This window comes from Symphodus melops (genome assembly GCF_947650265.1).
Source record: "Symphodus melops genome assembly, chromosome: 1".
NCBI classification, from domain to species: Eukaryota; Metazoa; Chordata; class Actinopteri; order Labriformes; family Labridae; genus Symphodus; species Symphodus melops.
The window spans coordinates 55067700-55081865 of NC_136691.1; the positions used below are offsets into that span (position 1 = coordinate 55067700).

A 14166-nucleotide genomic window follows, 5' to 3' on the forward strand; every position below is an offset into this window, starting at 1 on the left:
CTGCACAGAGAGAGAGAGAGAGAGAGAGAGAGAGAGAGTTGTGAGTTTAGATGCAAGGACAACGATGAGTAGACGGTGTGTGGATGGGTGACATTTTGCTTTTTGCATTTCTGCTTTTGGTTTAAAAAAAACAAAAACCTCCAGGATTAAATAATTCCCGTCCGTTTTAAACAGAATTACTAAAACCATGAAAGGAACAAATGATTATCTTTAAAGTAATTAAAGAAAAACTGTTTCGTTACTGGTCTAGCTTCATGACCGACCAAAATCGTGACCCAAATTTCTAATAATGTTCAGCCAATCAAATCTATTTAATGACAAATCAATGTGACAGTAAAAAGAGACAAAGTAAGTAAAAGTGTCTTTAAAGTGCTTATCACACTTCTTTTTAAAGATATAAAGATTCGACTCTTAAACTGGGGAGAGATTCAGGAAGTGAAGGAGCAACAGGTCAGACTTGAACCCGGACTATGACCTCCGTACACGAGGTGCCACCTGGACTTTTTGTTTGACTGATTTAAATTCAGGCAACCCGATGAAAACAGCTCCCACGGCTCCTTCCGTCTCTATTGGATGCTAACTTGTATTTACTTAAAGTACAAACATAAACGTGAAGGGTCTGCAGATAAAGAACTCTGTGACTTTGTACACGGCAGTGCTTTGAGCTAAATGCTAATATTAGCATCTCACAGGCTAATGCTAATACAGATAAAGAGCTTGTGTTTAGCAGGTAAAAACATCAAATACATTAACATGCTAACGTGTGTTTATAATCAAAAACACTCGTCTGAACTCTCCAAGTCACGTGCACAATATATATTTAGCAGGAAACAAAAACGAAGAAATGAAGAGATGCAAAATGTAAACGTATCCGTCAGTCGTTTAAACGTTTTTAGTGAAGATTGAAATACAGACAGGTTTGTTTGCACTGAGAGTCGGTGAAGTCGGACTGTAGATCTGTCTTTGTTCTTAGGCTTCATAACGTCTGAGTCGTGATGAAAGTCATATCACATCTGATCTTTAATAAAACCACACGACCCTCTTCGACCATCACTGATATTAGTCTGAGTGTGATTCTGCACCTCTGAGTCAACGGTTGATTCATACACTGTTCCTCTGTGCCGACAGTCTTTATCCCGCTCTGCACAAAGCACAGACTGTAAATGTTGGGCGCTGGAGGCTGCAGGGGGCGCTGGAGGCTCATCAGCAGCAGCCGTCACCGTGCTGGAAATGCAGTCTCAGCCTAACTGTCAACATAACCACAGACTGAGGCCGAGGCGGGGTTTAAGCCTCCTGATAAACGGCCTGTCAATCATGTCAGCTACACGTCTAACTCTGGATAAAGAGAATCACTCATAAGGACGAGGACACATCGGACACGTGGCTGCAGTGGAAGACTCGAAAGATGATTTAAAGAATTTCAAACCAAACTAATATGAAACAAACAAAATTCATAACAAGTTGAATAATCAACAAAAATAATGAAGGGAACAAATTATAACAAAAAAATACTATAAAATCAATTATTTGTTGTTACAATGAAGGAAACCTAATTTTTGTAAATTTTTTAAATATATAAAAAATGTAAAAAAAGCTGATTTTGCAGAAAGATTACTGAATAAATGTGTTTAATCTCTGGATTAAAATCTTCATCCAGAGTTTATTTATAGTTCAGTGTGAACTGACTATCATGAGTCTCTGAAGGGAAAAGATACTGTATCATACTAACTAGCTAACTCTGAGCTAACTAGCTAACTATGAGCTAACTATGAGCTAACTATGCGCTAACTCTGAGCTAACTAGCTAACTATGCGCTAACTCTAATCTGTGATCTGGGTCGACGATACGACGAACACAAAGACAAAAACATTAGATGTTGGAAACAGCTGACACTGAATGTGAACATGGTCAACCTTCTGAACTTTAAAGCATTTAAAGCATCAGAGCAACATGTGGTAACACGGCTGCTAGCATGAACGCTTTAAATGTAGTTTTTAACCACATTTTATTTGTTTGTTTGAAATATAAAATGATGGTGTGTAAAAAAGAACACGTGGAGGCGGATTAAACACGAAGTTCAATGAACGTGACTTTTGTTTTTTAAGAGGCTCCTTACTTACACACACACACACACGCACGCGCACACACGCACACACACACACTTCCACAAACAGGCACACTCATCACACAGACCTCTTATTCTCTTATCTCAGTCCATCTTGCTTGCATCACCCCCACCCCCTGCTCTCTCTCTCTCTCTCTCCCTGTCTCTCTCTCCCTCTCTCTCTCTCTCTCTCTCTCTCTCTCTCTCTCTCTCTCCCCCCCTCTCTCTCTCTCTCCCCCTCTCTCTCTCGCCCTGTTTGATGGAAAATTGATCTGAAATGTAATTTGGACGCAGCAGAGAAACGAGCTGTTAGAACATGATGGAGTCTCTGAGTCAGATCGTTGAAAAGTTTCTCTGATTTATATTCCAACATTTTGAGTCTCTTCTCTTCTTATTCGTCAGTTTATCAAATAAAACTCGTCATGAATGAAAATGAAATCAATCAGACAGCCGGACAGGTGATCAGAGATAAACGACATGAATAAATTAAAGCTGGCATGAACACAGACTCAGGTTCATGTTTAATAAAACACTTAAAGGATAAGTAAGAATTAATTTCATGAATAAAAAAATCTTTATAAAAAGGAGAATTAATAAATAATAAATCAATGACAGGAAGAAACTAATACAAAAATAATATCAAACTTTTATAAATGAGAAAATATAAATGTACAAATCAAATATTCACCTCTGTGATCTAAAATATGATAACTGGGAAAAATTTGTAAAATTAAAATCTGAAATTAAACACGCCTCAAATATTTAAACATTAACACATTTAAATCATTTAATTCTGAATTCAATGAAACTCAAAAAGAACAGAATATAAAGTGCTGAGAATCTAAAATAAAAATATAATTTAATGAGATTCACACTCAAATCAAGTCCCAAACATGATAATTAAAAGTTACAAATAATTTTAACATTAAATGAAATAATCATTTTGATTTGATTCTCATACTTTAAAATGTAACTGTGAGTAAACTCTCTGATATAAAATAAAGTCAAAGTGATCGGCCGGCAGCTCGGTGGGTCCTACCTGGACGAGAGGGGCTCCTGGTCTGGTCTCTCAGCTGCTGATGGACGGACTTTATAAGTGACCTGAGAGGAGGAGGGAGACGAGGACAGTGAGGAGACGAGGAAGAGGAGGTAGACGTTTCCTTTTTTATTCTGATAAAAACAGACAATGAGAAGACACACACATACACACACACACACACACACACACACCAGCAACACAAATGATAAAGCCTCTGACCTGTGTGTGTGTGTGTGTGTGTGTGTGTGGAGATGTAGATGTGTGTGTGAGATAAGGTCTCCAGCCTGCAGGTTGTTCCAGGGCTTCAATAAAAGGACAACAGATGCTCACAATTACTGAGACAGACACACACAAACGCACAATCACACACACGATCACACACACTCACTGCAGGTCTTTGTACACGGCTGCTCTCTGTGTGTGACGTGTTTCATGTACGTTTGTCTGCTCACATGAATTATGATCAGAGACACAAGAAGTCAAATCAGTAAAAGTGTAAAAACACTTCAACAGAAAATAAAGTTCTTCATATAAATTCTTACTGAAGAAAAAAAACCTAATTATTAGAAGGAAAGGCCACTTAAAGGAGCAGTCTATAACCCCGCCCCCTAGTGTTTAAAATGAGTACTGCAGTCTAAACTCTAATCATCACAGAGAGCTGTCTGGCTCCGCCCCCTCCTCTCACACAGCTCTGCATGGGGTGGACACTGTAGCTTCAGTGTTTAGCCAGCTCTGCATGTGGTGGACACTGTAGCTTCAGTGTTTAGCCAGCTCTGCATGTGGTGGACACTGTAGCTTCAGTGTTTAGCCAGCTCTGCATGTAGAGACACTGTAGCTTCAGTGTTTAGCCAGCTCTGCATGTGGTGGACACTGTAGCTTCAGTGTTTAGCCAGCTCTGCATGGGTCTGTAAAGCTTTCTGCGTTCTAACCTCTCTCCATGTTTCATCTCCAACATTGATCCTAGTTTGAGCAGCTTTCTGCTGCTGGAGCTTATTAGAAACATGCAGAGGCTTTTTAGCTCGGGTACAATCACTTCTATCTGAAGCAGTTCCACTGCCCGCTTCCATCGCTGCAACACCTGTTCACCTGATAACTGCTCTCATATCTGGCAAACCCAGGGGCGTCCAAAACGGCCTTTTAAAGCCCCGCCTACCTTCTCTGGTCCAATCAAATCCAGAGCATTCAGGAGCAGAATCTAAAGTTAGAAGGAGGACATACTGGCTGCTGCATGTTTCCTTCATGATCACAGAGGAGAAGAGAGCGTCAGCTGCTCACTACTGATATCCATATCAATATGGTTTTCGGTACCATGGCAACAAAAGTAGGAGTCCTGGTCTCTAATTTCCAGTTTTCACTTGTCAAAAACAACAAAACCAACTCCTGCACACTGTCAAAAATGCACAAAAGCAATGACAACCGATCATGAGCTAAACATCTGTTGGAGTAATCCCAGGATGAAGGAAAGCATCATTTCAAGAATTAGAGGGAAAAACTGCATATGAGCACCAGATTTTCCATCACAGATTTGGGTGTTCAATAACAGCCGCATGATTGGCTGGGACACCTGCCAATCAAATAATCCCACCTGGAAATACAGGTATCAGTGTATTGCAGGAGTGATTGTACTGGGATTGGATGATCAGAGACGATGATCTGAGATTTATCTTTCACCTGTTTGCTGTCGTCACGAAGCGGATTCACTTGTGTCGAATAATCAGCTTTAATCAGGCGTAAACACTCGCACATCCGCCTGCCTGCCAGAGACCAGCTCTGCTCTAATGAGTCTTTATGGTCACATTATAGAACCACATAAAGTAAAACCACACACACACACACACTAAAATACACACACACACACACACACAGGCGGCTCCACTGCCTGTCTCGTGTCTCCAGGTGTGTTTAATCTCTGTGGTCTCTGAGGTGTCAGGTATCAAACGGCCCGCCTCACCTGAGGCCTCGGGGCTTCCAGGAAGGAAGCGAAGGGAAGGAGGCGCTGTCTCCGCCGACTGATGCGGTCGAGCTTCAAACGCACCTTCAAAACTTCTGAGAGACGGGCAGCTGACAGAGGATGGATCAGAGCAGGAGGGGAGGGTATAAAAACGAAGGCACCTGAAGGCAGCAGACAGAGAGGTTCAGAGCAGATTCAACACAACTCTCAGAAAGAGTTCAGAACAAGGAGAGGAGTCTTTGTTTTCAAATACTCTGAAAGGATTTTTTTTTTAATTCTTCAAATAACAGGATCAATTATTCGATCACAGGACAGAATATCTCCTTAAAACAATAATCTGTTAAAAAAAAAAGGATTAAATTAAATCTGTAAAGAAATCAAGCTGTAGACTTCAAAACGATAAAAAAAGAGGATTCAGTGATTGTCAGGTTTTTTTTAGGAGTGATTAATTGATCGATTGAGGATGAGGATGTGGATGTGGCGCAGCTTCCTGTGCGTGTCTCTGGTCTGTGGTCTGGCTCTGGACTCCAACACCATCAGATCGTCCAAGGAGTCGACGCAGCAGAGCTCCGAGCTGCTGGTGAGTCCGACAGTTCTCCCTCAGCTGTGTTCTTCTCTCACTTCTTGTGAGATGTGTGAAACTGATCAAACAAAAAAGTAGAACAGAGAAAGAATGAAGCATGCAAAGTGTGAAAGAATCTGACAGACATGTTCTTTAACTTTACCACGTGTTTAGTTTTTGTCTAGTTTTACCTCGACAACACTCAAAATAAGATTTGATTCAACAACATGTTTTTCTTAAAAAAATACTGTGTTTCGGACTCAGTGAGTGACAGGCCTGCTGCACGCAGGATGAGGACTGGTCTTGTCTCGGGTGTCTTCTTGACTACAACACTGGACAGTAGACTGAAATATGATAAACACTAATAATAAAAGTCCCGAGGCCTTAAAGCTAGCGCTCTGCAGTGTTACATGTTTTTAAACTGAGATAAATCCAATCACTTTGAGTCATTCTTCCTTCTTCTTCTGTTTTGGTAGCAGCTGATGTATTTGACTTGTCTGTATTCTTGCCTTGTTTTAACCCTTTGCATGCTCGTCAGTTTAATTTGATAAGCAGGCTTGTTATTTTTAAATGAGGTGGCAAAAGACTGTAAAAAGAATTAAACATAAAGAGGAATATATTGAATACAGTCACGTGCAGTGTGACAAGTGTTTCTAAAAGTAAGTCACTTTTTTAGTCTGATTTTTAATTTGGAGGGATTTCACTGCTTTGGTTTATCATTGTTTTTACATGAGGTTTATCTCTGCTATTTTATTTGAGTCTTATCCAACTTTCATAGATTTATTTTAGGGCTTTTATTTTGGAGATAGAACAGTGTATAGAGTCAGAAATCAGACAGAGAACAGAGGAATGACATAGTCCTGTAGCCTTCGCACACGGCGCACACACTAACCATCTGCCTCCCAAACTTTCACTGATTTTAATTCCTGCTGCATGAACTTTTATTGTATTCATTTCCTGTTAAAGTCTTTTATTGTTGTAAATGTCTGTTTTTATTTCCTGTCTGTCATTCTTTTGTGAAGCTGCGTGTTTTTTTTCTGTCTGAGAAGTGCTTTATGAGTAAAGCTAAGTTCAATGTAGTAACGGTGACCTTTAATGACCTTTGGAGATATGACACACTAACCATGGCGCCGCTCTCACCTGTCAATCAGGATGGTTCCCATGGTGACCAGGTGGACCGTCCTGCGCGGCGTCGAACAGACACGACGTCCAACTCCAATCGAGGCTCATCGGCTTCATGTTCGACGCCTGACTGTGACGTTCCTCAGGTCGGTGACAGGCGGGGGAGACGTCATCTCACCGCTCCGGTTCTGATCCCCAGATCCTTCAACTCATTCTTCTGTTTCCGTCTCTCCAATAATCAGATTGGGCGGTGCAGTAACAGAGCTCAGAGGAGAGCGTCCTCCCAGGACCGACAGGTGACCAGACACACGGACGCAGAGACAGACACACATGACGGCTTTAACAGGACAAAAGGTGAGTGTGTCTATGATGAGAAAAGCATGAAAACGTGCACATCTATATATCCACACGAAGCAAATCTGAAGAGCTGATTTCACTCTCTGAACACACACTGGCTTCTAAACCAGAGGAAACAAGTCTCTGCGTGAAGTCCTTCATCAAACCTAATTAAAGATTCAAGTGTTAGTCAGGCGATAGCAGACGGGTTCAAAGATGGCGGTCTGAATAATTGTGTCCTTAATTTCTGTGAAACGTTCCCCAGGTTGGTTTTTAAATAAAGGCAAACATTGAAGTTATTTGGTGTCAACTACAAGTCCCAGAGTGCACTGCAAAGAGTAACATGTTCATATCCGATTTTCCAGCTCCAGAGATGTCGAGCTGCGTGCGGTCGGGGGACTGTGAGGACGGTCTGTGCTGCGTCCGGTACCTGACCGGTAAGCGCTGTCAGAGGATCCCGCTGGAGGGCGAGGCGTGTCTGCTGCGAGGGTCCACCAAACGGAGGAGCAAGCTGGGGCGCTGCGATTGCGATGTGGGGCTGTCCTGCGCAGCCGTCAACCGGGCAGAGTCAGGGAAAGCCAAGGGTCAGGGGGTGTGTCTCCCCAGCCAGCAGAGCCGGGGGAACATGAGGAATTCTGGGAAGAAGAGGAGGACGGCAGAGACGAGCTGCTGACAGATTCACCATAAACTCTGCGGCACTGCAACATATTTAATTTAACTCGGTTCAGTTTGTAGGAAAATGTTGTTGATGTGTAAAACTACAGTGACATGAGTCGAGGTTCAGGTGACATCATCACCCCTGGAGGCCATGTTGGATCTGACTTTGAGTGGTTGTCATCAGCAGGAAGAGATGGATCCATGACTTCTTTTAAGTCCATGTAAATGAACATAACTAATATTTCTTAAGTTATTTACGTAACCTTATTTAACTGAATCTGTCCAGACTCAATATAACAACACAACGTTAAACAGAACAAAAGCCACATGCATCATTTCGCAAAGCTGAGCTCATCGAATAGCAGCTCAGCTCACAGCCCCCCCTCGCTGAGTTGGATCTTTTCTTCTCCTCTTTCACCATTTATTTGAATGTTTTACTTTTAACCCTTCATGAACTGCAATTCAAAAGACCCACAGGTAGCCGTGGTTCATTCTCATCTGGACTAGTTATAAAAGCACACACCCAAGGCATCGCTGCTAGTCTGCTCTCCATCTGAAAAAGCACACTTTACTCATGGCATCATAAGAAAACAGGCTATGACCCAACCAGGGTTAGAAATAAGAACCAATCAGACACCAAATGTGTTTTTTTTTTTTTAACTTACCAGGTTTATTTGCAACTGCAAATGAACTTTTGAGGACATGGCTGTAACGAAGCCTCAACATAATTAAGAAAAATTAACTATTTTTTTTCTGTTTATGAGTCAATAAACATGTCAGTGTTTTCTAGTTGAAACATTTCCCTTCATAAAAAAGTGGATTACTTGAATACCGTAAACCTAGATTACATCACGCTGCCAGTTAAAATGTGGCAGGTACTAAAAATGACTGCCTGGTCGGTTTTTGAATCCTCCAGGTAGGTGATAAAGTTCATTTCCAACCCTGGACCCGACTCCAATCTGTCTGAGCATGGACTGCCAAGTTCTTGAGGACTCAGGTCTGCTCCTCTTGACAGACCTAAAACACTACTGATGATGTAAAAGACAAAGTTGGATAGAATAGAAACAGCTATAACCATAAATTGCATAGAAACACATTAAGTCAACACTGAGTGTTCATCTCAGTCAAAGTTACACACATCTTTCTTGTCAACTGTTGATTTAGCACTTTAGTATATTAAAATAAAACATGAGTGTGCTCTGACTTCCTTTACTCGTTTGTCTCTTCACTTCATATACACTAAAACGTCAATAAATACAACCACAGTGGGTTTAACCACTGTCTTCTTGACCAGTTAAAGTGCATAAATCTGACTTTGTATTGTACAGCGAGCTGCAAACACGTTAATGGACAAAGCAGGAAGAGTAACCTGTCTCACCTGCTGTCTCAAAAACCGGAGAATCCAGAAGTTCGGCTGAATTCAGTTGCCTAGCAACCAGCAGGGCAGTTACAGCAGGACCTTTAAAACTTGATTCATGCTCATGGTGTCGTCTGCTTCGTGAAACTTTGGATGAATATCATTTGATGTAATTATTTGTAAATTTCTTTGGTTTTTAGGCAAGACACTTCATTGTTTATTGCTTATTTTGTAGATTAGTTAAGTAGTTAGGCGAATTAAATAATGGCAATACAGTTTTATGACAGCGATTGATGAAGAGGAGGCTATTCCTTGTAATCCCGGCTGGAGCTATCACACAGATTGGCCAACTTCTCTTCAAACCTCTCCATTTTTAAAGCGCCGGAAAATTCGAACGGAAAGTATTTCCGGGTCCTCCAACCAATCATTGCAACGCGGTCGGCGCGAACCTGTCCTGTTGTTACGAAGTCTTGGAGGCGCGTGACTGTTCCACGCATATCTACGCTCAGACCCTCCGCGGAGCCTCCTCGCATATATATATAAGAATGACGGCATGAATAACTTACCTTTTATTATACGGAGTATATTTTCATGGAACATTTACCAATAATTAATGTAAAAATGTTATTTTACATTTAAACATTTTGGGACCAAAACTAATTAAGTGGCACAAGACATGTCTCATGCAACAGAATAAGTTTTCTCCATGATCAGCCGAAGAGCTCCCTCTGCTGGAGGCAGATACATTTGATATTCTCCAATTCATAATGTATTTTAACTACACAAACTTTACAAATGATCTCTTTGAGAAACAGTAACCGACTTCTGCAAAACCAGAAATATTTTATACATTTTGCATGTTTCTTTCAATATTAATAAAAAGGGAGGTCTTTCAGTTTACAAATATCAACTGATAATGGCTGATCTTTGGCCATGCATTTTCTGCAGCCAATTTTTAGTAATAAACTTTATGACAATTGTGCGGTTTTGACATCTTCAGTCGCCAACACTCATCTGGACACAGCACTGAAGTCTTTGGCCCCACCAATGTTAGGCAGCCCATATTAAACTGTTTAATGTCATATTTGTTGATTCATAAGTGACAGAACAACACTCGACACTGATAATGGTAACATTAAGAAGCAGGCAATAATAACACGGTCTCAATTGTCAAGGCAACATTTTTATTTTCTCATTTCATTTTTTGACTTAACAAAAAACAGTTGGGACTTTGTGAAAAAGAAAAAAAATGAACGTTAATGCAAAAGAAACTTTAAAGGTCAAAGTCACAAATGCAACAACATGATTTTAACAACAGAATATAAAAGGAGGGAAGGGTAACGGGGGGAATCTGCTGAATCTCCATCAATAGGAATGTTGAATTGGATGGGGAGGACAGGAGCCTACTGGGCTGTGGCTACAGGACGAGCAGAGAGGGGGTAAGATGCAGCTCAGAGCTGCCCGCAGTCAGCGATCGCAAGCTTGCCTTCAGTTTTGCCGCTCTGGCTGCCTTTTCCCTCCATGGTCTTCACGATATTGAGTCCCTCAACCACCTGTCCGAATACCACATGCTTTCCATCGAGCCTGTGGGCAGACGGTATTTAGTTTAAAAAAAAAAAAAAGAAGAAGAAGGTTTTAACAACCTCTGCTGTTGCAAACAAACTGAGGCAGTGATGATGAGTCAGGCATCAGGACAGAAGCATTTATCTCACCATGCTGTTTTGGCTGTGCAGATGAAGAACTGGGATCCGTTGGTGTTTGGTCCAGCGTTGGCCATGGACAGGATGCCGGCACCGGTGTGCTTCAGGGTGAAGTTCTCATCAGCGAACTTGTTGCCGTAGATGGACTTTCCTCCAGTTCCGTTGTGGTTGGTGAAGTCACCTCCCTGCGTGTTCAAATAAACCGTTTAATATCACACCTTAACACTGGAGCTGGTTCCTGAATAAGTTAATACACATCTAAAATAATAATCTACCACTTTAAACACTCACACTGCTGAGACGTGCACAACCAACAGGCCAGGATTCAACACTGAGTTTAACCTCCCTACACAGCTTTTGAAAGCACAGCCAGCATTACCCAGATTCCTTGAATTATCTGCTCTTAAGTCAAAGCACATGCCATAAATATGTACATGTATAAAACAACATTCTGTTAAAGGAGATTGAGACCTAACGCTGGTTAAGCGAGGCAGCGTGTTAAACTGGAGAAGGAAGCGCCGAGCAGTTATTTTTAGATGCAGTCGTATTATATGGTGTTGCAGGTCATCAGATTACGAATCTATGAAAGCTTATAATGGTCTAGTGCCGATTAGATTATTGTATCTGTTGTAACGCTTCAACTGATCTACAAAAAATACTGAGCAATTGATTTTATACCTAAATCATTCCAGTAACTTATTACTTTTACAAAACACATTTGTGGTCATTGAAGCAGTCTAAACTCTTAGAGCCGTTTCTGCAGTTTATTGATCTCAACACAGCTGGTTAAAGATTCTCCAGAGTGATTGTAATGCTCAAAACTTCTAAAAAGAACTTTGTGAAATTAGAAAATCCTGCAACTTCTCACACAGAGTTAAACCAAGCAAGAGAATCACGACTGCATTACCTGGCACATGAAGTCGGGGATGACGCGGTGGAAGGAGGAGCCCTTGTAGCCGAATCCCTTCTCGCCAGTGCAGAGGGCACGGAAGTTCTCCGCTGTCTTGGGCACCACATCGTCACGGAGCTGCAGAGAAGAAGCATCAGACGTCAAGTGAAGTCAAATGTGGCGGGTTAACAGAGAGCTAAGTGAGCTTTGAGCTCTGTAACCATCCCTCCAGTTTACATCTGGCTTGTTGCCATCACGGCATGAAGCCAAACCAGAGCAGGTTGTTCAGAGACGGTGCACTTTGTTCCCCGAGTGCAGCCTCGATTTAAAGTTACTCAATCACTTGCTACACTCAAATGTCAGCAAAAACCGTTTACCGATATTCAAACTACAGGAAGGTACGGATGAACCTTTGCAGAAATGAAAATTACATTCCAATATGCAACGCGTCATTTTGTAAAGTCAAAACTGCAACCATCAGCTGAGAAGAGATTTGATTCCTGCATTTATAAAGAACAGGTGTAAAGCTGAATCAATATCAGAAACACTTTACATAGCCTGCAGGTAGAAGTTCAGGCCCATTAAACCAGACCAGGTAATTATGTGGTTAGTCTGTGGTTACAGTGTTGTGTCACGGAGAGACAGGAATGCAGCATTGCACCACACTGAGAAATCTGCATGCCCTGCACACCGGTGACGTTACCATGCAAGTATGTTCAGAGGGAGGGCTGCATGGAGGGGGGGGGGGGGGGGGGCTGCAGCAGACAGTCTGGTGTGCAGCAAGTACTGCAGCTGGTCTCAGAACAGCACCTTAAGTTACAGCTCTTCACTCCACCTGCTCAGCAGTAACAAGAACCAGACATTCATAATGCAGGCGTCAGCTGCATAAAGGAAGCTAAGCTGCGTTGTTAAAGCTGCACACAGCAGAATTAATGGTTTACACTGACAACTGAAAAGCAGCCAGAAATAGTCTGATAAAGCGCCAAATATGTTGCACACATTCCAGTGTGGCTTATTAACTAACAGATTAAAGAGTGCAGCTGTTCAACATTTCAACAGGGGTCTTTGGATTAACATTTAGCTTAGAGATCGTGCCACATATAGGTAACGCCCATAATGGGACACAGCTAGTGTGTGTGCACAAAATGGCTGAGGTTAGCCAGCATGCTAGCCGCTCTTAGCTTACAAAACAGCTGCCGTATGTGAGCATCCTTTGTAGCAACAAGGGCAATAAAAATAAATAAAAACCCCCCCATACACCAAGTGATGTAACATTGTGCTTATTCATTGCGGGCACAAAGGGCAGAAAGGCATCACGACAGAAACGGCTCCTCTCTCTACATCCGCATTTTTTAGTCATGCAGAAAGCCCACCCAACCCCCCCTCCCCTTCGCGCGCCAGCACCGTGGAACTTTCCAGAACTGCAGCCTGCTCAGTTGAAACCGGAACCGGCGTAATTAGCTTCACGGACGAGGGCCCATTTACAGCGTACACCTTATGATCGGGGGAGGGAGGGGGGGGGGGAAAACACCCTTCAATTCATATTAACAGTAAATGGCGTAGTTTGAGCAGCGGGGTTTCCCGGGCTGAGTGAAGGCCGCGAGACGCTGCAACAAAGAACAGCTGCGCACGAGCTTTTTTTACGATCCCCATCTGCGCAGCTCCGATGGTCCGATGTCCAGCCAGCTCTGAGTGGAGACAGCGGGCCGGTAACCTGGTCTGCACCGTTTAACACGACCACACCGTGAACTGCGGGGCCTCCGGTAGATCTCAGTGTGATAACGGCTCGTTAAAACCGGTCACCGACAGCCCACTGAACACATTCGCGTTTTAACTTCTAATAATAATAACATTCATTAAACACAAGTTTACGAATATAATCTTTAGTTTGACTGATTCTAGCTTATTTAGCGTTAACGGCTGCCGTTTAATACGGTTAATTGTTACCGTTGGCGACACGCCACAAACACGTGCACGTGGTCTCCAATACAATCACGCTCGTGACAGCCCGGTAAATGTTAGCATGTAATGAGACGTTACCACGCTATACAGAGTGACCTATTTAGTAACTTTTAAGCATATTTTATGTTATTACACCTCACGACGCTCCAGAGACCCGATATGTCTAACCCCCCCGGGGTTAACATTATCAAGCCCGTCTACAGGGACCACACTCCCGGCCACACTGAATCACACAGGACGGCTCACCTCCATCACGATCCGGCCCAGAGGGGAACCATTGTGAGTAACATCGAAGAAAACTCTTGGCTTGGACATTTTTTAGCAGGATGAGCTCGAGCGGATGGACTAACGGTTTTCCGGCGAGACGACACGGGTGGCCACAAGGATCCGAAAAAGATGGAAGAGTGTGGATTAATTTTATATAAGACGCCGGTGGGCGGTTTAAACTCGCAGCGAGCCAATCGTTGGCGCTTGAGATATTGATTGA

At 42.5% G+C, this 14166-nt stretch overlaps 2 protein-coding genes across 3 annotated transcripts; one reads left to right on the forward strand and one right to left on the reverse strand.

The window, feature by feature from the left end:
• The first annotated feature begins 5098 nt into the window (after positions 1 to 5098).
• LOC306840868 (uncharacterized protein) lies at positions 5099 to 8813 on the forward strand. 2 transcript variants are annotated; one of them, XM_079370443.1, is made up of 4 exons: positions 5099 to 5674; positions 6808 to 6924; positions 7021 to 7132; positions 7480 to 8813. In XM_079370443.1, exons 1-4 carry the CDS (start codon positions 5558 to 5560, stop codon positions 7785 to 7787), a joined length of 654 nt encoding a protein of 217 aa, XP_079226569.1. In that variant the 5' UTR covers positions 5099 to 5557; the 3' UTR covers positions 7788 to 8813. The 2 variants fall into 2 exon arrangements, with proteins under 2 accessions (XP_079226569.1, XP_079226568.1); XM_079370442.1 differs by having other exon boundaries at positions 6808 to 7132.
• A 1478-nt stretch (positions 8814 to 10291) lies between these two features.
• ppiaa (peptidylprolyl isomerase Aa (cyclophilin A)) lies at positions 10292 to 14095 on the reverse strand. The gene is made up of 4 exons (XM_079370465.1): positions 13926 to 14095; positions 11736 to 11855; positions 10841 to 11013; positions 10292 to 10712 (listed from the first exon to the last, which is right to left on the reverse strand). The coding sequence occupies exons 1-4, from the start codon at positions 13992 to 13994 to the stop codon at positions 10580 to 10582; spliced, it is 495 nt and encodes a 164-aa protein (XP_079226591.1). The 5' UTR covers positions 13995 to 14095; the 3' UTR covers positions 10292 to 10579.
• Between the last annotated feature and the right edge of the window lie 71 nt (positions 14096 to 14166).